General features: G+C 39.5%; 1 protein-coding gene across 2 annotated transcripts in view; it reads left to right on the forward strand.

The window, feature by feature from the left end:
• The window catches only part of RELN (reelin), a 284,556-nt gene that overhangs the window by 91,962 nt on the left and 167,521 nt on the right, over positions 1-25,073 (forward strand). For both annotated transcript variants that reach the window (XM_077179117.1, XM_054631807.2), the window contains exon 4: positions 22,410-22,480. In XM_077179117.1, coding sequence (XP_077035232.1) covers positions 22,410-22,480 — 71 coding nt within the window. The remainder of the gene's footprint in view (positions 1-22,409; positions 22,481-25,073) is intronic.

A 25,073-nucleotide genomic window follows, 5' to 3' on the forward strand; every position in this document is an offset into this window, starting at 1 on the left:
CTGCATAAAGCCTTTCTTCTAAATCCAGATGTAGGCATTAACTCGCATATTTGAGATGGCATGCTTATTTCCTAAGTGCAAAGATGGCTAGAAAAAGGCTTTCCTGACTGATGATAAAAGCTGGAGTACTCTTTAATTTTGGTTACTGCCAAGCTTATTTCAACAACCACAATAGTTATTTGGCTTCATACCAAAAAGTGGCAATACAGTACTTACATGTCTATGGATCAAAATTAGATGAAAAATTGCCGTTTCTCATCTCCAAAGCTATTTGCCACACATTTTATGGGCCTCAAGATGCCTTTTGTAATATGTGATAACAGAGCCAACTGAAGCATCTGCCTGGGAAGAGATTACTTTAATTATGGACTCAATGTCCTATTTTCTGCAAGTGTTCCCCAGAGAATTTCTTACTGCTGGATGAGAGGTGTTATGATGCACATTAAAACCTACAAGTCAAACAAAAGAGGTTGTAAAAGTGAGACAAGGACACCCATAGAGACCCCAGTCTTGTATTCAGTGGCTAAAAAAATAACCCTGAATTCTGTGATGATAACTTTTTCATTAATCTAATACCCTTTAAAATAAATTTCCAAAAATATATGTATGCAAAAAAAAAAGATATAAAAGCTTACCATTTTTTTCCTTATCCTATTATGTTTTGTAAAACTGATTGATCTGTAGAAGTCTTTAAAATGTTCATATTTTCCTTTTCATTTTTGCAGTACAGTAGTTACTAATGATGTAATGTGAAAAATGCAGCAAGGAGGTTTCTTGTTAGCTTCTATTTTTGTTACACGCGAAGTTTCTTGTCATTAAGGATTCGTTTGCCTTCTGCTGTAGTATCATTGATCACAATTAACTCACTTGATATTAAAGTGGATGTGCTGTATGCTCCTATAGAAATTCTGGGTAAATCACCATTGATTTAGCACAGCTTAATGGATACTTAAAATATTTGTCATTCTCTTCTCATCAATTAGAAGAACGCCTAGAAATCTTCATTAGCAGCTGCTGCAATGATGAGCTGAAAGTTTTTCTTTACACAAAATACCATGGAAGAGCTGTAAAGATGGCTTGAAGATGCTGTGACAGCATGTGAAGTACTGGGAAACTTCCTTAGAATTTGGAAAATTGCCAACATTAAAAGGGAAAATGGCATCTCTAGAAGATACTGAACTTTAACAACAAAACAACAATAACAACAAACCAAATACACCAAAAACTATTTGAAGTTTATTTAAAACAGAGTGCCATATCTTCCTCTTTGATTTGTACAATTATTAGAAAGGTTTATTCTCATCAAACATTAGACTGAAAGCAGTGCTCATCCTTTATACATAATATCAAGTAACATCAGGGATTTTGCAGTTTGCTAATTTTAGTGTAACTATGTCTTCAGTGGAGCAAAACCAAGTCTGAAAAGAATGTTAAATGGTCAGTACTTCCCTGGTCAGGGGGAAGGTAGTATGGGGATTTCATAGCACAGCAAATGAAAACAATTAAGTACCCCTGCAGCATCCGGCCCCAGGAGGAGCTTGTTCAGGTAGTGGTCATCACATGTGTCTCTTCTTCATGTTTTCCAACACCATTTCAGGTGCTTGGGGAATGCTTGCTCCAAGCCTGGTCTCTGCTGCTGTATAGGCTGTTTATAAACCCAGTCACAGCATGACGTGCTGGTGGCTCAGAGATACCTGACCCGCATCTGCAGGGTTGAATTTGGGTTTGGAAGTGGTGGCACCTGTTCTGTCTGGGCTGTGGGTATGCTCATGATGTAAGCTTTAGGAAGTGGATGGAAAAAGCTGAAATATTGTAAGTGGCTTTGCCTGGAGCCATTCTGAGTTAGGAGGAAAAGGGAGCTCAGCTCTCTGCCATGTATGACATGGTAGGACTCAGAGACACATGGCCTCTGGCCCCATGGAAGGATTAAGGATTAAATATTAGATCCCTTTTCTATTTTCTAGCCTGTGGTTGTTGAGGGGCTATTTTCTGACTTCCTCTGGCTGTAAGAAGCTATGCAGTGCCAGGGTTAAATGGAAGGTTTTAGCTTGTACATAAATGGGGAAAGCCCTGTTCTGTGAGAGGAGATCCTTGGACCAGCCTTGGACCTAGCTGGGAACTGAGTCAGTATCAGCTGTTTCCAGGCTCAATGCTTTGCCTTTTGGTTTATTACTGACAGGATGGAGAAAAGGGTCATGAATATACATGCCTTAATGAAGTGACCGAGGCCACTTTTCCTGGATTCAGGACACATAGACTTGGGGGATCACAGCTGGTCAGTTACTGGTGTCCCTTCTGAGATTTTGGGAGAGACCCTCTCTCCCTTCATCAGCTGTGCAAACTACATGTGCCTGGATCCCTTGCCTGGGAAACTTCCAGTGAGGCACCCATGTGCATCTAGAGCTGTTCTTCCTCAGCTGCTCTCCCAGGTTCACATGCCCTGCATACCTTGGGGCACTTGAATCATGCTGAAAGTCATGTGAAATTTCAACTGTGATTTCTGCAAGGGCAGACATTTCAGCTGTGATGCTTTACCTTGCCAGAAGCCATGAAATCTGTTCGAATATCTTCCGGCTTGCCAGGGAGTGCTGACCTTTCCTTTGGGTGAAGTGTCCAGCTTTGGAGCGACTGTTCTTGGAGCTGGCACTGTTTCATGGGTCTCCAGTGTTCCTAGCCAGAACTTTGTGTTTTAAATAGTATGGGCAATTAGGTCATCATTCTAATTATTTATGTGCAAATTGTTGTCTTTTTTGTTTCAAAAAACATTCCAAAAGGCTGGAGCTCTGCTGTTACTTAACATGATGAAATGTCATTTCTTAAGAATGGTGTGTCTCCCAGCAGCTTTGAGCACTGGGTTTCTTATTCTGTGGAGCTTTTAACTTCTTAGAGAACTTTTTTTTTCTGATTGTTCTCAGCATCAAGAGTCCCAGAGTCAGGCCAGTAAAGGGTTGGAAAAGACAATTCTCTGAGTTGTTCCTTCTACTGTCTGCTGATGTCTGTAGCTGACATCTCTCTCCTGCTTAACCTGGCTGTGACTGTAGCTGCTGGGAGGTCTCTGCCCATCTGGGTTGGAGGCAACAAGTGCACTGTGGTGGCTCCTGACTCTTCCACCAGAAGAGATCTGCATCTTGGATTCCATGGGAAGGGGAGCACATCCAATCCTCCTCTTTTTCAAAGCTACATGAGGTGCCCCTTGCCTGGAAACCACTAGTTTATATCACTGTGAGCCATTGTCCATGCTGATGGATGAGGAATGTCAGCTTTACTTCTCATGGGGGGAGAGCAAACAGATCTGGAATCCATGATAATGTCCTTGTTCTGAAGTACACCAAGGATACACCATATTTCATCTAGCCTCTGCAAGGATTTCAGTGTCTTTTATTAGGGAATATGAAATGTGGTCTCACAAATATTTCTCCTTGTTGGCATTTTCTCTAACATAACAATTCATCTTTTTTTGTTTTTGTTTTTGCAACCCCTCTCAAATATTGCACAGAACATCCATTGCAAGTGTTTTCTCCTTCTTATGAGGTCCATTCTTAGCTCTCCTGTGGCAGCAACATATCCATCAATAGTGAAAAATTTCATAATCCTAGCAGAGCACTATGGTCTCCATGAGTCACCATTCAGAAAAGTGAAAATTATTTAATGTTAAATTTCTAAAAATTATTTAATTCCTCATGTATTAGTACACTTGTTTGTGCCTTTAAAGACAATCATTGTGACACTGAAATCACATCTAAATCTAACTTTGCACTGCCATATGGCACAACCTGTAGACACTAAGACTCTGGGAATTCATGTATTAGGTTGCCAGACTGATGTGGCAGATAAGTAGATTGTCATAAAAGTAATTAGTTTCAGTGTATGTAGATTGCACTTGGCCTTTTTTGTTGTTAAGCTTTTAAGGATTGATCTTTTAATGCTTTGCTTTGATACAAAAACAAAGCATCTCACAGGAGGACAATTTGCAGTTAAAAATTTTTATTACGTGTTTGCTGAATGAAATAAAAATAAAATCGATCTCACTCTTGCTAGTGTTTAGGATATGTCAGGAATGTTTACTTGTATTTGTAAAGATATTTATGTTGTTGATTTGTAACCCACCAGGATCTAACTAATAGCTAGGTTTGTTGGTTGTGACTATGTTCAGAGCTCTGAAACACTTTTGGCTAGAAGCCCTGTGGACTAGGAGAAAGAATAAAAAACAAATTTAAAAACCTGAGGTTGGTTGATGATGTGCAATGTGATATGGATGATTATTGGGTGCCTATTACAGTGGTCAGTAAAGGCAGTCATGTTGCAGTAGTTTAATTTGGTAATGTAATTAACTTGCATCAGCAACTCCCCGCTCTTGATGCTGATCCATCTCACAGGTATTCAGGCTGGATTCCGAGGCTGGGTTTCTGTCTCACTTTTGGCAGCAGGGATTTTCTGTTGCAGAATGTGACTTGGGATGTGAATTCCCAGCTGGAACTACCAGGGAATGCCAAAGGCAGGGCAGAGCAGTTAATGGTCCCTTTGACCTGAGAGCCCTGGATCTCCAAAGGCTGTAGCACACCTTGGAGCTCTCAGCTGCCTGGAGCTGTGTGTGTGAAGCTGGAAGGTTCAGGAGCACTGAACAGCCAGTCCCAGAGAGAAAGGGAGGGATACAAACCTCAGCCAAAACAGAGATATTAGCCAAGTTTATTAAGTTTTCATGAGCTTAATTAGATTTCCAGACAGTAACAAAATTATGGAGTATGTGAAGCTCAGTGTTCACAAACGCTGGAAGCTTTGCAGTGCTCTGTTCAGCAGTCCTTTAATAGTGTCTTTAAATTTGCAAGTTATGTTTGAAAAATTAATAAATAGAATTTTAATAAACCCTCTTTCTCTTTTTTCCCCCCTTTAAATTGGCAAAATCAAGTCATTGGGTCTCATTCAGTCTGTGAAAATGTGAGCACAGAATACATTTCATGGTTGATTTATGAGCTCCTTGAAAATATGGTTTATAATGAAATTCCGACAGGCCCGTAACAAAATTAGCATAACAAATAGCAATGTAATAATACCTTTCATGTCTGTGCATTCCTGCAGATTCACTGTCAGTGAGCATTTGCCAAGGACCAGAGCATTTCCAGCCAGGGCTGGGCAGCACACCCAGAAAATGCACCCCCAGAAACCTGACTGCCTGCTGTATGGATGGGGAGTTATGGATTCAGAGAGTCTGCATGGGCAAAGTTAAATCAGCAATGATTCTAGCAAAATAATATCAAATTAAGAATAGCTGTCTTCAGCTACAGAGTTATTGCTGTTATTGCTAGTTGCTTAGTTATTAGTAAGGCAAAACATGAGAAGTGTAACTTTCACTTCTGGCAGTACTTAATTTCAGGGTTTTGTGAGAATTAGGAAATACAGCTAGAGGACCAGTAATGGCTTGGGCTGTCATTGTCCATATAAAATGTCCGTATTTATACTTTAGAACTTTATTTTGATGAATTTTACAGTTGAGCCTGGTCTCTATGGACTGGTATGCTGATGCTTTGCCTGTGTCTAGTGTTTGCAATATATGAGTTTCTGCCAGCCTGTGTCTAATGTTTGCAATATATGAGTTTCTCCTAATGTGCTCCTTTGGAACATTTTTTTTTTAAACCTGGGCCAAAGCTGGATAACTGGGTCAGAGTCTGTATATTTTTATGTAGAAAAGTCGGGGCTATGGGCATCTCAGATTTTATGTCCATAACACAAGTGGTTTGCCACTTGGAATTTCGAGGGCATTACACTGACCTCAATCTGCTCACACAATCACTGAAACAAATTAAAGAGAAAAAGTACTATGCAGCTGTTAGTATGCAAAGGGATGTTGGAGGCTGCTGAAATACAAAGCAAGAGAAAGACAGTGAGTAGCATAATCTTTGGTCTCCCAGCAACTGATGCACAGTTATGGATAGATGAAGCTAAATTTTAGCATTGAGGTTCACATATGCAGAGTATAATTACATTTGTATTCTAAAAATGTCGTTAAAGCAATGTCAGACTCAGTGGTTTCTTTTCAAAGGAAAAGTTAAAATGGGAGATATAATTCCAGATGAGATAGTTAGAAAGAACTGTTTACTGTGTTTCTCATTGGCATATTATTTTGGGAAATACAGAAATGGGTGGGGACCCAAAAATGCAGTCTGGGAAACAGAAAAGAGCAGAGAGCTTTTGGTGAGACAGCAAAGATCATAGGGGGCAGGTTAAGTCAGTCCTGGGAAGACTTAGTGCAGAAAGTCAGCACCTTGCCTACAGAAATTTGGGAAAAGTAAAATCCCTTGAGAGACAACTTTTTTTATTCATACAGAGCTGTCTTGTTTCGTTTTAGTGGCATGTCTGTGCCTGTGGCAATCCTCAAATTTCCACTATCAAAATGTCAGGTTAGGAGGTGACTGTTTATTGTTTACTGGGGAGAGGAGCAGAGACTGAGGAGCCAAAACAGTTTGGGGAAACCCAAACCAAGGCTTGACATTGTCATAATAATTCAAGCAGTTTTATTTCTTTTACTTAAACACTGTTGGGTAACTACGGTAAAAAGGATCATGAAAAGGTTTTATCTTCATTTCTATGAAATGGGGACAGTATCCATCTCCTGCACTCAGCCTCAGCCTTCAGCTTTCTCACTGTCATTTTTCATAGGAGAATTTGCCCTTTTTCTCAATAGATTAATGGAGGAATAAAACAGCCAGCCTAAGTTCAGTAGCATACAAATTGTCAGACTGCTTTTTTCCCTGCTTTTTGACTTAGCCAGGCTAAGTATCCTGAAGGATTTGGGCTTCAGTCAGCATGGTGAGTGCATGGTCCATTAACCAGATTCCTTAGCTTTACAGTCTTACTCTTTCTAGCACACTTTTCTCCCATCATGTCCCTTGTACCCCTTAGCAGATGCAACAAGGAGGGAGAGAGATGATCCCCAGGGAATCAAACTACTTCTTTTATGGTTATTACATTCATGACATTGCTCATGACAAGAGGGTCGTAATCCAGCTCTACCGTTGTTTCCTCATGAATTGTAGACCATAGGAATTTGGGTCTCTAAAGGATTCAAAAGCTTTTAACCAGTAAATATAATTGGAGGTTGCTTTACTATTTCTTAGACACAGACAAAAAGACACTCAGCTCATGTTGTGTAATTGCAGAAAAGCCAACACCTGAAATATAATTTCCTCAAATACTACAAAGTAGACCATAAGAAATGAATTATCTGGTTTCTCTGCCAAAGACTCTCAACCATAACAACTCTTAACAGTCATCAGCATCAGATGATGTGTAAATTAATAATTCATTGCCCTCCAATTTCAATTTTCTCAAGGAAAATGTTTCCTAATCTCAGCTAGACCAGATCATGCTGTTTTAAGTCCCATGCAGAGGTTGGCGTTGTGTGGGTAGTGTGAGTATTGGTGTACACACAGGACATGAGAGCTTCCCATGTGATATGGTGCTGATAACTCCCAGTGCAAGGATTTCCAGGTCCTGGGGCTTCCTATTCAGCTGAGGAACTGCAGCAGCACCAGGATTTGTTGGGAGAGGTGTCTGTGCAGTCAGGAGCTTGAGAATCACACAGAAGAAGTGCAGGTGCTGAAGTGGTTTGAGACACTGGGGTCTTGAACTACCTTGAGGGTGACTTAACTGCTGTGTTGGTTTTGCAATCTGTGTCTTGTTTTAAAGAAAGGAGGTCTAATCCAAACCCACTCAATTTGAAGTCTGATATGTATGTAGTGATTTGATACAATTTCTTGGTCAGAAGTTTCACATTTTTATTAGATTTATAATTTGCTGCACAAGTAGTTTTCATGTTTTAGCATAATTTAGAGTGAATTAATGGCTTGGTATTTATTGCCTAATGCTCTGTAGGAGTGATTTATAAAGCCATACTCTGCACTGCTTGTTACTTTGTATTCTCTACATTAGGTGTATCATCAATATCATTAAATGAATTCGCAGTGACATTGCTCTGGAACTATGGGTTTTGATACAAGGGTAACAGAACATAAATCAAGAATTATGTTTAATTCATAAGAGGCACCAATCTCTCATTTAAGTGTAGGCTGGGCTAGATGGTGTCAAAAATATGCTTTACAATACCTCTTCTGATTGCATTTCAGACCCTGTCTATATACCCTTATGCTCTCTGTGAGAATAATAGATAGCAATACAGTGCAGTTTGTCAAGTGAATAGCATTTCTGGCTTTGTATATTTGGGTGCAAATGCTATCATTATTTTTACCACAAGCCAAAAAGGAATATATTTACATGTATAAACTTAAAACTATTGTTAAGGGAATCTATTAATTTAAAGACAAATCTTGCCTATTATCTGCAATAAATACAATTGTTAGCGATATAAATTACACTTTAAAAATCCAATATTTTGTAGTAGTTCTAACTGTTCTGTTATTTTTACTCCTAAGCAGAAATATAAATAAACTTTTATTTTAGTCTTTCTTTTCTTAACTCTTTTCTCTTGAATTAGTACATTAAAATCCAGAGCATTGAAAAACCTGTCAGAATATTTAACTAGTATCTATTTACTTTTTTATAAATTTTATGAAAATATTTCTTTTCCCTTTGGCTTTTGTAAAAACATTATTCTTACAAAGCCTAAATTTAGGATTGGCACTGACTTGAAAATGCACTTTCACCTCACTATTACTCCAAGGGCATATGAACTCTTGACAGTATCATTCACATATAATGGCAATTTTGAAGCAAGAAGCTTAGAATGTAGTTTATTGGAAGTGTTAATTATGCAGGAGCCAGGGCTGTCATTTGCTAGAAGTTTTCTCATCACTTTGCTGCAGGAAGCAGGACATGTTCTCTTTGAAACTTCTTGGAGTTAACAAAACAGTCATCATGTATTTGAAATGGCTGGAAGGAATTACATTCATGGGAGAATACTACTGTTTACACATAAATCAAAACTAGAAAAAAATGGTTTGTGAAAATTAAGGAATTCATTTTTTCAGTATTTTAAACATTTGTTCTCAGTGGAAACAAAGGAGAGTAGAACAAATAACGTATCTCTGGAGAAGGAGAGAAATCAGACTTCAGGGCCTTTTTGTCCCAGCTTTCATGCCATATCCTGTGTGCCCTATCATTAATATTTTCTAACATTTGTTAGAACAAGAGAAAAAAAATCAATTTAAATATATGATGAAGTTTTTTAAACAAAGCTGGAAGATATTGTTGGATTTTTTAAAATTTTCACTTAAAAATAAGTTGGAATAGGACACTTGCAATGGATAATTCTATTCAGTTTGTAAACAGAACTTAGATACTGTTCTATAAAAAAAAGGCATCTATATGTGAAAATTAGAAATTCTCATTATTGTTTTATCCAAATCTTCCAAAAATGCTTCATCCTACCACCTGACATCGAGCAGTCCTCCTGCCCATTGTTGTGCTGGGTGATGTTAAGGTGAATTTTGGGGAAGGTGTGTGGGCCCTGAGGGATCCCTTGATCCTCTGTGGCCCAGAGATTTCCAGGTCTTCCCTCCAGCCCATGGGACACCTGTCCCACCCCTGCTGGCAGCCATGCCCAAACTGCAGCAGGGTAGTTTGGAACACATTCTGCTCAGTTTTGCAAAGTAAATGGAGATCTGGTTGGTTATGGCATCCTTGGGCTGGGCAAAAGGGGGCTCAGCCCAGAGCTGTCATGTCCCTTCTTAATGTCATTTATGTGCTCCAGACCACAGAGCTCATTCAGGATCAGAGGTTAATGGTGCAAGAATTAACTGCAAGCTCATTTCATTTACTAATACTTCTGAAATAACAGTGACTGGGGTGATTTTTCTTCATTATGTTGTGTGTCCTTTGGTTAGGAGGGTGCTGCTCTAAAATGAGTGACTGCTGTACATGGTGACACAGTACAGAGCCATTTGCTGGGCAGCTGCCCAGTTTCCAAACAGTCACTGATATTAAAATCTTCTGTCACCAGCAGTAAAAGGTGCCTGTGTCAGTTAAAAACAGAAAGACAAAACATGTAGGGAAATTCAATTTAATGTAGCATAGGATGTATTTCTGGAGGGGAAATGCTGCTTGTCCATCCCTCTTTCTCCTTTCATCAATTATTTCTGAACTTGTAGGTCCATTCCAATGAAAGTTGACAACAACTTAGCTGTCTTTAATAATATTATCTTGGATGTCTGAATGTAGAGGACCATGGGAAGGATTATTATATAGAAATGGAGAAGAATTTGAGGAAGCTCAGGCTTGGCAAGAAGCCCCAGCTGAGTGTGTGTTTTAGCAAACTCCTCCTCAGCCGGGAGGGGGTGGAGTTGGGAGACCAAGAGAAAGATGGTACCAGTGTTGCTGCAAGTGCTGAGCTTTCTGTGGCTTAGAAATCACTGCTCCTTCCTGCAGGTGTGAAATGACTGTGCACACACTCCTGCTGCAGGGAGGGGCACAGGAAAATACACAAAGTTAAACCAGTACCAAATAAACCCATACTTGTCATGAAGCAGCATCATTCAGCATACCTGACACCAGGAATGCAGACACAGATTCCTGAGTTCAGGAATACAAGGCTTTAAACAGGATACTTTCAAAGTATGTCCCCAGAAATTAAAATGGCTTTATAAAATTTATTTTTATACAAGTTTCAGAAGGGTTAATTGGTTAAAATGTTTTTCAAACCATGCATACAGTTTTAGAGACTATTAAGAAATGTAGGTGTGGTTCATTTAAAATCCCATTCAGCAGGACAATTCTTAGCATTTGAAAAGGAAAGATTTTCTGAAATTTAATGTATTTTGTTGTGCATAATGAAGCAGATGAAATAGCCTGGGAAAAAAGAAAAGCAGTTTCATTCTTGCTTCCTAAAACCAACAAGTCAAATTTCTTTACCGTGTTCCTATAATAAACTTCTCAAAATACCAAGTGTCAGCATGAGAAGTATTGAAGAACAATTTTCCACAACACTACTGACAGCTGCAAAAAAGGAAGGTATTTCCCTGCAGCATGACAACATGTAAATTTTTGTGGTAAGCACAGACCAAAAGATTTGTGAATGGAAACTCAGGAAATACTCCTGTTTTGGTTTACTAAAACTATCTAAAATATTTATAATGTTTCCTGTAGCTCTTAGTTTAGGAATTATGAAGTCAATAATACAGCCAGAACAATGGCCAAGTGGAATGCATATTGTAAGATAGAAGTAAATAGACCATTTGAAATTCTTAAGCTAAAAGGTACCTGTTCATATGTCTCCACTGGGTATTATTAATACATAAATCCAAGTCTTTAGTTTAAATGCAAGGGATTGGCCTCAGGTCAATAAAATTTTTAAAGTGGATAATTTTTTTAAAAGGGCAGCAATATCATGCAAGGACTCCAAAGTTACTGTGATCTGTTTGATTGAGGGATCCTCAGAGATGGATGCATCTGGAAGTTAAAAGTCACCAGCTGTATTTTAAAATATTTTATTTGTTATTTGCAGTGTACTGTTTTTAACAGTCTTTGTGCAGGAATAACATAGAATTATCTTTGCCAGTGGATGAAGTCTGCCTGTTTTCTTAGCATGTGCCAAACAAGTGGTACAGCATAGTTAGTGCTGCTATTTTTACAACATTGTTTTGGAAGCTGTTCTCAAATACATCTTATTTTCTTCTGATTTTATAATTGTATCTCTGTCATCCACACACCTTTACCTTTATCCCTCTGATGGGTCTTGCTTCAATTCTTTTGACTCACTGCCACATCTATCCCATTCACAGCAGCAAGGTACCTTCTAGCTTATATTGTATTGTTTTTCCATTGTAGTTTTTCAAGATTTCAGCCTTTCTCTGTGCAGACGTGGGATTTATTTTTTTTCCTGAGATCAGCAGTTTCCTCATGATCATTCAAAACAGGAAATTGCTAATTGCACTTGTAGTACCTTTATGTAACTTTTCATGAAATCTAGTATCTGTTATGAATCCATCCTTAGTCTGGTCAGTTTTACTTGGATTGCACTGGGGAGATTTATGTCACATATGGGATGTCACTGCTTCCCGTTCCAGGGGACTCTGTCTGGAGCCAGTACTTTTGATATTTTTGAAAAAGAGGCTCAAAAACCTAAGGATTTAGAAAATCTGTTCAATTTACCCTGACACTTGTGAATTTATCCCAGGCAGCTCATGGGAAGTGTCCCTTCCATAAGGGTGGAGGGAAGTGGACTAAATGCAACAGTGGACCTACTACCCAAAGCTGAAGAGGAGATTTGCAAGAGCAAACCCATATTTTTTGGTTTTGTTTATTTGATGCAGTATTTTCACAAAATCTTAAAAACTGTATCACTCTGAATACCCCATTAGAATATCAGTTAAGAGAGGAGATCCTCTTTTATCGTTAAGTGTTAGCTTGAGTTTGATGTTTTATTAATCAACCATAAACTTCTTAGCTACACAAATTACAGATGAATTTCTCTAATTTCCAGCACCACTCTGTTATGTACAGCAGCAGATGTGCAAGTCTCCAGTGAATGCCTTCATCTGTAGTGCTTGAAATTTGGGATTCCAGACGGGGGAATTTGAGCTCCCAAGCAATATTTCATCTAAAAAGCAAAAATTATTTGTGTGTATTTGAAAAGTTCACCTTCCTGGCAACTTTACTGAACTGAATTCCCAGTGTATTCATTTTGATAGGAAACTGTCATTAGCAAATAAATGAAGAGCTGAAGTCTGGTTGTGTTTCACCCAGTATGGCCATTTCTTTGTTCACCAGAACAAAGCTAAAGAATCTCAGAGCATCAACAGGATATTTCCCTACAAAGATTCATTCTAGTGTTTTGCACATTCTACCAGAGTCTTCTGAAAACAAATCTGTGTTCAGGAAAAATTAGTCAGTAATAAAAAGCAAGAGCAACCATCTATCCTGGAGGTACTTACATTCTTCTTTAGAGTCTCTGTTACTCTGGTTTCTTTTGAGGCTAGGGTTATAAATCTCTTCATTATTACTTTACTCTAAGAGAAAGGTTTTAGACTTCAATGTCTTTTTTAATAATGGGTTTAAAGAATTATTACCCACAGTGTATCTAAAGGAGATATTATAGCAGTGTGGCTTAGCAGGTAATTTGTTTCTGAGTAAGACAAATCATGGATTGTTTCCTACTGAGAAACATGGTTTCAAACTTATTATTTTGGAACAGTATATTGTTTGGGAGGCTGCTGGCCAAATGAGTCGTAAGTTCAGTGTATTTATGCCTGTATCAAGTGACTGACCAACTGAGGGTGAAGCTCAGATTTTGTTAAAGGCAATTTTGATAATCCTATTATTATTTTATTATGCAAAAGCATTCACAAATACCAGAACTGTGAGCCTCGATGTGCTGCTAGGCAATGTGGTAGAAGGTGTAGCAGAGCTGTTTGTGTTCCCTTAGTGTAGTTGACCCTGCTTTGGCCAGGAGGTTGGTCTGGAGACCTCCCAAGGTCCCTTCCAGACTGGATTTTCTTATGATCCTCTCTGGGGTGTGACAGTGAGGGGCAGGGCACGGTTTCCTGGATGGATGAAGAAAAAACTGCAAATTACTCAGAAGCAGCTGAACGGAACCATTCTGGAGCTGGCAGCAGGGGCAGAGGGTGGGTCCTGACTCCAGCTGTGGCTCACAGAGCTCCCACCCACAGCACCAAGGGGTGCTGAGCTATTGCTTACACCCTGCAAGGGCACCTCAGGGGCTTTGCTCAGCCCAAGGAGATGCTAAAAGTTGCTGGTTTGGAAACCAGGGCTGGAGGACAGGACTTGTTGTGGAAGGACTCAGAGGACAGATTAAATTTTAAATTCAATCTCTCTGGCTGGGGTGGGAAAGGCTGCATGTGATTTAGGCATCCATGTGTCTGATTGTCTCTTAATCCCAACCCTAAACCAGCCCTCTAATGGGCATCTCTGAAAAAAGTCTGTGTTGAAGAAAGGCCAAACTATACTGTGAGCAGCAGGATCCATGAATCCAAGTTTCCTATGTCTTAGGACTGTAAACCCCAATAGCACCCACACCACAGCACTTCCAGGGCCCTCACACTACACTTCAATCTTCCTTCAATACCTCTAAGGTCCCCAAATAACCTCCTACCCTCCTCTAGCACAGCCAGCTCCTGCCAGGCTCCCCACCATCATCTCTCCAGTTTATGCTGTGCACATGATGCTATTCCACCTGCTCCTTTTGTCTGGAGTTCTGTGATACTTCACAGATTTTTCTTTTTTTTTTCTAGTGGTTGATGGAATTAATTATTGTCCTAAGGCAATATTTCACCTGCCTATTTCTGTTTGTAAGCTAGTATGGTCTTCAGGGATATGTACTTTCTTCCAACTCATAAATCTGGATGAAAATTAAAAACCATGCAGGAGAAATAACTGTCCTTTGTATGATTAGTGACCCTGCATTTTTTTTTCAGAGGTTCACCACATTCACAGCAAGAATAACAATTCTTCACTAACAACTGTATTAGGTTCTCTCTTAGTTTGATTTTGATCAGTCTGTGAAAGATTACTATATTTCATTTGTTTTTCAGTCCTCTAAAAACATTCAGGTTGGTGAGGAGCCTGAAAGAAACATTAGACAAGGAGTGTAATATTTCAGAGTTTGGTGAAGCTTTAGGAAGGGAAACCTGTCCCATGTGCTGTGGGGTGCAGTCTGTGGAAATTTTGATTTTTGCTGTATTATTTTTCTAGCATTAGGCTAAAGAGGCAGGTTTTATCCTTCCCTTGTGAGCTGACTCACACACTGTGGATGCACCAGTTACATATCTGTAATTAATGCTGAAATTGGTTGTTTTTAAGAAAGGGAATTAATTTGGCTATTGAAGATTTCTTTGTGGGGATTGTAAAGCAAATACAGGGGATAAGGATCCAGATTTTTATGTAGTCCAGCTCATCCACAGCTAGTGGGAATGTCCTTTGGGAGCAGTGGGCAGCTAAATCAGGTTTGAGCAGACTGAAGAAACCTTAACTAGGAAATGGATAGTGAGTACAGATGGCATGAGAGCAGTGAAATGAAAAGCTGGCATTGATATCATCCTTTTCCCCGTTATTTAGGATCTTTTAAAACTAATGTTGTTTTCATCCCAGCATCTTATATGCTATTTCTTTTTTTTATTTTTAATTTTCAATGTTTTTAAGTTTTCTTTGTGTTAGCTGAGTATGCTATTTATTACAAGCTTTCATTTAAAAATGTACCATATCAGAAAACCCCAGAGCATCAACTACCTGTAAACTCCTGGTTTTCTGGGATCATGTAAAACCTTTGGCACTTCTGGTTGGATACTTTGAGATATCCCCCAAGATTAGAGAGAATCAATACAAATATTCATGCAAAGCATTAAACATAATGAACTGGTTAATTCTTCTGTTCTGTGAAAATCAGTTCTCAAGTGTTGATTAATCTGAGCAGATGCAAACCTTGCTTTCATTTCTTTGCTTTTACCAGATATACAAAACCTTAGAATGAGGGTTCTGCAGTTAAATGCAGACTGGAAGGGATCTCAGGATCCCTTTTTAGTCCAAAATCCTGCTCTAAGTAGGGCCAGACCAGGTTGCTCAGGACTTTAATCCAGTCTGGTTTTGAAGCACAGCCGTGATGGAGAAGAGCTGCACAAGTTCCTTTGGTGGCTGCTGCCATGTCCCCCCCAAATCACCTCTTCTGCAGGCTCAATGAGCCCTGCTCCCTCAGCTTCTCCCTCCTCCTCACAGGGGATGTTCTCCAGCCCAGACCATCCTTGTGCTCCAGCCAGCCCATCCTTGTGGCCTCTGCTGAACTCCCCCCAGGTGATCAGCACTGCCAAACTGATCAGTCTGAAAGCACACATTGACTGCAAGATCATTTACTTCATATCTCAGTGTTCATTTAGGGATTTCAAGAACTTTAAAATCCACAGTAACTGCAGCATTTCTTCTTTTCATACTGGAAAAGACAAATGTTGTTCTTCTTGAAAGATAATTTAGGTGATTGAATAATATCTTCCTTGAATATAGGCTTTAAAAGACTGCATAAGCAAAATTTAGGAAAAGCAGTAATTTTTTAATACCAAAAAATTGCAATATATTCATTAGCTTAAGGTTAAATATAGATTTAAAATAGTTTAAAATATTCAATGCAATCAAAATCTAAAATTCATCCAATTGATGTTTCACTAAATTATAAAGTACAATAGATTGCAAAACCTAAAAAAAGGACAGAGTCTTCTCCCAAAGACTGAAAAAGGTAGAAAACAGGGATCTAGTTGTTGGCACTGTGTCAGTAGAGAGACAATGGATGCTTGTTCTATTATTTATATGAGCTCTCTGCTTGGCAGATGCCACTGCAATAACCCTTTATTTCAAGTGTAGAAAAAATAGAATTTGCTTTCCTTTATAATCACACAATGCAAAATACTAATGAAAATGTTGGATTTCCTGTAGCTGGGAAGAAAGTATTGTCCTAATCTGCTTTCAGTTAGCAAGAACTTCTAAGCATTCCAGTCACATAAAACAAGGCAGAATTTTTAAAAAACCCACATCTTTTTATTCTCTGAAACAGAAGAGAAAGGACAATGAAAGTGTTTATATATACAATTTCAAATGATAAGTCTTACTTTTTTACCTCTTTTCTAAGGTATACACATTGTTATGTTGTCTCCATCTTTTGTACATGCACCTTGCAACCAAACAAAAGTTTGGTGTTCTTTAGGACAACAAAAGAGTTAAAAATTGTAATGTGTAGGGGCTGGAGGTGCTTGTGCACCCCTCTGTTTCCAGTGTTGTAGTCTTAGATCCATCCTCTCTATTATAATATGGATTATAATTATAAAATCTAAAATAGAACCACAGAATGGCCTGCCTGTTCCAGTGCCTCACCACTCTCACAGTAAAGATTTTTTTTCCTAATATCGATTTTAAACCTCCCCTCTTTTCAGTCTGAAGTCACTCCCCATTGTTCTGTCACCACATGCTTTTGCAAGAAATGCTCTCCATCTTTCTCTTCAGTTACTGGAACAAAATTTCTGAAGGCCCTTCTCATTTATTTTCTATTTGAGAATGTTTTATTCAAATCTTTTTCAAAGAAAGTTCTTAAATATTTATTAAATCAGTCTTTAATCAATCTTCAGGTTGACTTGGGTCCCCTTTCCCCACAACACCCAAAGATAAACTCAGAGACAAAAGACAAAGCCAGGGGGCACTTGTTCCTCTTGCATTTACCCTGTGTGAAGGCTCACCCATGAAGTAAGTTATTAATGGTAATTATTTATTTATATAATTTATTCATGCGAACCACAAACTTCAGCTCAGGACAGTTGCCCCAAATTAAATTATTGTTCTTGGCCCTCTAGCACACACCCTGGCTTTTGCTGACCATTTTAGTCCTTTCCCCCTGAAGAATTTTCACCTCTGATTGAGGTTTTTAGAGCAAGTGTGCCAATTCCAGTCTCCTGAACAAATGTCTACATAAGTAATTGCATCTTACTTGCCAAATTTCCCTGACAATTTCAGCTGAATATGGTCAGGACAGATGACTTTCTCTATAACATCTCAGTGAGGAAACCATTGAGGACAGGGAGAGAAAAGCAGAGTCAAAATGTGTATTTCAGAACACAGAGATCTCATTTCTGCTGCTTTAATTAGACTGAACTTGCATGTCAAGTGAAAACTGAAATAACAACTTGGAGGCATTTAACCAGAGGATGGAACCCTCCCACCCAAGTGCCTTTGGATCAACAGCCAGGAGGGCTCTGTGCATTTTCCCTGCTGGCCCCAGCATCATCTCCCAGTCAGGTTTGACATGTCAGTCTGACTGCTCTTGGAGAAATTGTCACTGAAGCTTCCAGCCCTGGTAGGAAACACAACCCAAAATGCACCCCAGCCTGACCTCACCTCATAACACATAGTAAATGGTCAATAATCCACCTTTGCAGGGCACTGGAAGAAAATGGTTCACACTCCCACCATGAAAGGTTGTGCACAACACAGCCCCATGCTCCTGAAGGCCTCTTCTCCATCCTGCTTTTAAGTTATTTTATTCAGAGATCCCTTAATTAGGCAATATTGGAGGAGAATATATTTTTTAAAGACAGTGGGTTAAACAAGACAACCCTACAGAGATGATCATGCAAATTTAACAATGCATCAAAAATCAACCCATTGATTTGCATAAGCAGGGCAACCATCCACCTCTGGGCAGTGTGGCTGTGTGTCCTTTGCACAGGTGGAGCTGGCAGAGCCAGGCAGCACAGGCAGCACACAAGGGTCAGTCCCATGTAGCCTCCTGCCTGTGCTCTCCTTGCCAAAACACTCTCTCCAAAATGCAACCTGTTAACAAGACCATGCTAGCAATCCATGTAATAAGGTCAATGTGAATTATGAGGTACTTCAACACAAAATGCCAACAGCAATCATTAGATGTGCATAATTATTTTCTGCTCCAGCCCAGGCTCATAACTTGCCTAGCATCAGCTGTGTCCCCTGCAGTGGTGGGGAAGCAACACAGTCTGTGCTGGCATCAGACCTGGTTTCAGGGGGCACCACTGTGGGGCTGGGGAAGAGCAATCTCAGCTTCCTACAGTCACTCACTGATTTTCCTAGAGCCAGGGTTGTGGATGGCACCCTGAATTTCCTCGAGTACAAGCAGCCACTAACCATTAGTAGGGGGCACAAGGTTAAACTCTGCTAGTGAGGTAAGAAATAACCTCCCTTTCTTTGATCCTATAGAAAACCCTCTTTGGTGCACCATGAGATGAGGTGTTTTACTGTAGGGCCCCTGAGGCTTTTTGAAACCCCCTTTCACATGAATTTGTCCCAGTGCCTTCCCTTAGCAGGGAAAGGTGCAGACGGCCAAGCATCTCTGTAAGGGCAGAACAAGCACCAAGCATCCTTATTGGCATCTGATTTTAACTCAAATAGTTGTGGTTTAGGGAGAAAAATTCTTTTAAAAACTTCTGTAATTGATGTTTGAGGTAGCAATGCCTTGAGCTGCCAGTGAACCTTGGCACCTGATGTAGTTTTTTTGTGTTGCTCTTTATTCCTCTGTAAGCAGTTCTTTATTCCTCTTTATTCCTCTGTAAGCAGTTCATCCCCTCTTGCATAGCCCCAAGCACACAAATAGATCTAGGCTAATGGAAGAGTGAGGTTAATACAAAGAGGAACTTTATTACCTCTCAGTTGTTTTTCTTTCAAAACTCTCACTTGCCACGTCAGGATCTTCCTCTTCTGGGAACAGGATGGGATGTCTCCCATTTTTCTTGTAATTCTCATCCCTTTGGAAAGATTAATTCCTACTTGGAATTTTCTCTGGGGACATATGGAACATGCATCTTACCTTTTGGCTGACTGACACATTAGGTCTGATTAGTCACTTGCCCTGTAGTTGGGAATAAATAGCAGACAATGTCAGAATGGGACTATAAACTGGTGTGGAGTAACACCAAATAGTAGTTAGTAAGTGCCCTTCCTCTAAGCAATATTTAACTACATTTAAGACAGCATAGAAACTGTTCAAACTGTTCAAAAAAGCACAATATTCAGTTAAGTTACTGCATATATATATTTTATATATATATTTTTTTTTTTTTTTGTTTTGTTTTGTTTTGTTACACATATATGTCAAAAAAGCAAAACCCCAGAGTTAATAGTTGAATAACTTTCTTTCTTTAGTAGAGTCTCTTTCAGGCATTGCCAGTATCATTTTTGTAATAATTATTATAAATATTACGTAGTCTTCATATGAGTGTGAATATAGGAATTGAGTTTGGGTATTTTACATGGCTTTATAGAAAAGAATCCAAATTCATAATCCTGTTCTGTGAACCTCACCTGTCAGGTAAGAACATCACCAAAGAAACATCAATACAGAAAAAGTATATTTTAAAAGTATATTTTGAACTTCTTTCTAGAAGTAGCTCAGTTCCTGCATAATTGTGCTGCATTATTTTCATTTGCTCCACTAAGAAAGCACAAGTCCAGAGAAAATGGAGCAGACAATACTGCTAAAGTGGCAGTAGCAGCACCCTCAGCAAGTCTCTGAAGCTGCACTTATGCCCATGGCAGGACAAAGGTGCCAGGAGCTCAGGCTGCAGCAGGCAGTGCCCCTCCTGCACTGCACTCCTGGCCCCAGGGTGCAGATCTCTCCTGCTATGGAACAGCAGCACTTGGCTCCTGGTCTGCATTGTCAAGCAAGGGATGACAGGCACAGAAAGATGCTGATCATTCAGCTGGGTGCTGGCTCTCTGCCCAAATCCTCTTTTTCTCACACGCACGCAGAGATCCAGTAAACAGTGCAGGGTTTGGTATTATTGGTATTACTTGGTGTTTGTGTGCATTCAGACACATACTCGAGCTCTCCTCTGCATGAGGTCTGTGTTCCAAGGGTTTGCTCTTCTCTGCCTCATAAAGGAATGCTCTGGTTGCCATCATTGTTGTGTACATTCTGAATTGTATCCTGGGCTGCTGCATAAACAGCATCTCTCAAGTCCTGGTCCACTGCTAATAAAAGTTTTCTTTCCCACTGTCTGCAAAGAGTCCTCTCTTCCACCTTGACAGCTTGGGGGATAGAACTGTTGTACAAAATACCTTTTGTGCCTTAGGTGTGCCTTTTTCTTGTATGTTAAGCTCGATACATAAAATTTCCACAATGAAACACATCTGCAAAACCTGTCTCTTGGTGCTGCATTGGCCACAAAACTGGCTGTGGATGCCCTGCCATTTCAGCTGCCAGAGGAAGCCACCATATCTGGTCCTTCTAAAGAAATCTGGGCACATGTTTGATTTTGGAAATTGTTTGGTCCAATTCTGACTTGCATGATTGAATGAACCTGTGTGGTAAATTGCAGAAATGCATGTAGTGATCATATAGTTTCATTCATATTCCTCACAACAGAGCTTAAATAAATTATTTATTTCATAGTTTTAAATGAGACTTAATGCCTCAGCTCTCTTGCCTTTATCTGCTGGAGCAGTGTATTTGTTTTTATTTTACTCTGTACTTAGCATGGTCACTGGTCTTGTCAGCAGATATAGAAATGCTAATGTAGAACTATAGCATGAAGTTCTGCTGTATTTTATGAAAGTACTGAAAATCCTAAAATAGTTGCAATGGGGGACATGGTAGGGAGTGCAACCAAAACCTCACTCTGGTGATGTGATCCTGGGGCTGTGGCCAGAATACTGTCACTGCCAGGTGAGGCAAGGCTCCAGCTTTACATCAGCCTCTGAAAGTCCAAGGTGGGAAAAAACAACACAACTCTCCTTCCTCAGGCAGAGGAAGAGAGTGTCTAAAAGCCCTAGGAGCATGAGGTCAGCATAGTTTGCATTTCAGGACACACACATTGGTGTAAACAGAGTTTTCCTACATGTACAGAAAGCAAAGTTGGTCCCAGAGAAGTTTTCCTTTACTCCTATTTGTATTCTGACAGTTTGAAGATGAGTTCACCCTGGGCATCCACTGTATCTGAAAAATTTAGTATTAGATATGTTACTTTTATTCTGCTTCCTTTTCAGGGTAACTGGCCTAGTAGCCAAGTAAAATAGAATGTATTTTGATTTTCATTTTCACACCATTCCTTTCTGGTCTTTTCTGACATTTCATAAGCAAGCTAGGCATGATCCATTAGAGGGGCCACACTGCTGGCTGAGAAACTGCACTCATAAAGGAGCTTTCAGCATCTTACTGTTCAACTGAGAGACCATTTCAAGAACTTCACATGGATCTATACTGAGCCCATTAATATTAGTTAGAGAAAGGCTAAAGAACATGTATGAAGAGTGTGCATGAGTCTAGACAGATATTGGAAGAACTTTGGCTGAAAGAAATCAGACTTCAGATACAACACTTGCAAATACTGAAAGGTTTTGAAATCTCTGAGATAAAACTGATGTTGTGAAGTATTGCACTTGGAAAAGACGGATTAAATGAATAACTGGAAAGAAACTAAAACAATTACTGCTAACATGAGAGCTCTGTAAGAGAAAAACAAATCACATTGCATTATATTTCTACCTGATCATGAGGAAGCAATGACAACTTTTGTGGTACATTTCATGCCTTCTAGCTGTGGGTCATTAATGGGAATTAATTATTCTTTAGACAAAACTTTTGAGGCCTCAAATATAGAAACTCTATGTGCAGCTACAGATAAATGTCAAAGACATCCTTCTATGTGCAGCTACAGATATATGTCAAAGACATCCTTCATTATGTGCCAGTGATTTTTATCACCAACCAAACCATTTTGGTTTAGGAATTTTCTTTTGCTATGCACAAAATTATCACTGCAATTTATCCTATAAATTTAGAAGAGCACAAAAATAAGAACACAGAAAGAAAGCAGAATGGGACTTCTGATTTGATTAGTCATGCATAAAGATACACATATACATGTATAAATAAGTTTATATTATTTATTATACATGTATAAATAAGTTTATATTATTTATTGTTGTCTTTTTTTTGTTCACAGGGCTACAGCTACTCATAGGGGCCAAGTTATATTCAAGGATGCCTTAGCACAACAGCTGTGTGAACAGGGAGGTAAGAGTCACCATAATTCTAAAAATATCTGGCAAATGTGGTTTTCCATTGTACCTGCATGTCAGTGTTACTCTTCATGAAAGCTATTCTATAGAAAACCTCGAATCAGGATCTTATTATCATTCCTGAAACTTTGATTTGATTTCTTTGAATCCATACTTCCCACTGTCTATCCAGGAATCCCACTTTTCCTCTCTGCTAAGTGTTGGGGAATATGCAAAACTTTAAATAGCATTATGCATATGCCTGAAATCAGCCTGTAATAGCCAACATTTCTTTTCTGTCAAGGCCACCAGCTGAGTTTTAACCCTCAATGTATTAACTTTAAGCAATATGGCTGCAGCAAAAGCTTTGTTTACTATCCAGCTCACACATGTACATGTGAAAAATATGCCTTCCCTTTTTGTGAAAGTAGGCCACTGAATTTTTGCCTGTCACATACAACATTTGATCATTTTTATAGCTAAGCAAAATGTTTGACTTACACAAACTTTAAAAATCTAATTGTTTTCACAGCTTACCCTTTCAATGAATAACCTAAAAAGTAAATGTCCTGTTGTCATCTGTTGTCTGCAAACAGTACTTTGCTTTGAACATGCTTCATTAAGACAGTGAGAAGTAGAGAAGGTATCCATCATTTTTGGTACAGGAGAGAAAGGAATTTCCAGTTATATCAGGAAAATTCCAGTGATATTTCCATGTGAAAAGAAACAATGAAACATAGGCCAAATGATTTAAAATAAAGATTTTAAAATGGGAAATGTGTTGTCATATTAACACACAAGTGAAAATCCCATACAACACATCTCTTGGGAGCATTGGAGCTATAAGGTTGGGATTTTTCCCTATGAGTTTGGCAATATGGTTTTTGCAATAAAAAGCTGTTGAGCATTATTTCAGGAGCATAACTTGAGTTATTCTTATAAAGTATCAATAGTATCTCTGTGATAATGAAGGAAAAATATTTCAACTTCCAACTTCAATATTCAAGTTTTCACTTTTATTGTAGCTCAGTGGAAGTAAGAAGAGGGATTCAGAGAGGTGAAAAACTGTCAGCTAGAAGGCTAGGATGTTGGTTGTACTTTGGAGGAAATAGAAATGTATAACACAGTGCTGGCAATGAGAAGGGAGTGTTATGGTGGTCTGGATGGAAAGTGATTGGGCCAGCCACGGTTTTTGCTGTGGGGAAGGAAGAACATCAGGAAAAATTAAAAGGAGGTTAATTAACAGGTTGTGCACCTGTAATGGGAGTGGGGAAGTGCAGTGTTTCAGTGACTGGTGTGTGGGGACCTGGAACAGAAGTGTTGGCAGGATCAGAATTTGGGATGTGCTGAGGATGATGGGGAGGGTGTCTCACACAGGCTGCTTCCTGGATGGATGTGAGTCAAGAGTGGAAAAGTGAATATGCAGAGTATCCAGTGTAAAGTGACAAAAGCCAGAACAGAAACAGATTAAAATCTCCAAGGCATAACTGCAGAGTGAGCAACCCAGAGCCAAAGGCAGTCTGGGGCAGCCAGAACAGGTAGGGAAGGGAGAGGGCAGTGAGAGTCACATTGATGGCAGTGACAGAGAGCTGGCAGTGACCAGGATGGTGAAAGCCATGCACAAGCAAGCTGAAGGGAAATAAATGATTGTCAGTGTCAGAACTGGCAACGAGAAATGGAGAATATGGCCAAAGCAACAAGATTTCTCCGTGCTAGAAGAAAATACCTTGGTAAGCAGAGGCAAGCTGGTAGATATCCATCTATACAGACCTGACAATCCTTCTTCAGACGTTCTGTTCACTGAGATTTTAGTGGGAGAGCTGACAAAAGAAATTTTTATTCTTTCACCCTTCTCTGCTTTACAGTTCTGCAATTTTGGAGCATAACCTAACCTCAGATCAACATTTTAGCAACACTTATGTTGGTTAGAACAGTAAGTCCTTATGTTACTGTTTGCTGTTCCTGAGTTCACAAGAACTCTGCAGAACAAGGAGAAAATAGAATTTGGGTATTTGTTGTATTCAGAGTACAAAGGATGCTGAGATGTCCCACTGGCTGCAAAGCTGTGACAATCCCTTTGCTGCCTCCTCCTCCCATCCATAGCCATGGCCTGCACCAGCTCCCTGAAAGGGCCTTCAGCTTCCCTGCCTTGCCACAGTCTCCCACACCCTTACAACTGTTTTCTTTCCCATGGATTTCCCAGCAATTCCCTTTGCTTTGCACACAGTCACTTCAGAGCCACCCCTAGAGTGTGTGTTGTCACTGCAGTGCCTCTGCAAGCCCTGGATTTGGCTTAGCAAGGATCACCCAGAGGTGCTGCTCTGTGGGCATGGGCAGCGTGTGACAGCTGTGATCAGATTTCCCTGCAACACTGATGTGCAGCATTCTCAGTTTTTCTCTTGGCTCTGCTCACACATTTTTATCCTCACCATGGCTTCTTCCCCCTTGGTTTCCTAGCTCAGACACAGTTTCCTTGACTTGGATATTCAACCACTGCATTGCCCATTACCCTTGCTCCCACCCCTTCCAGGCTCTCTGCCTTTTTGTTCTTATTTCTTCAGCACAGTGTGCATTGCATTAATCTCTAACCACTGCATACTATTATCATC

This window comes from Agelaius phoeniceus, chromosome 5, assembly GCF_051311805.1.
Source record: "Agelaius phoeniceus isolate bAgePho1 chromosome 5, bAgePho1.hap1, whole genome shotgun sequence".
Classification (NCBI taxonomy): domain Eukaryota; kingdom Metazoa; phylum Chordata; class Aves; order Passeriformes; family Icteridae; genus Agelaius; species Agelaius phoeniceus.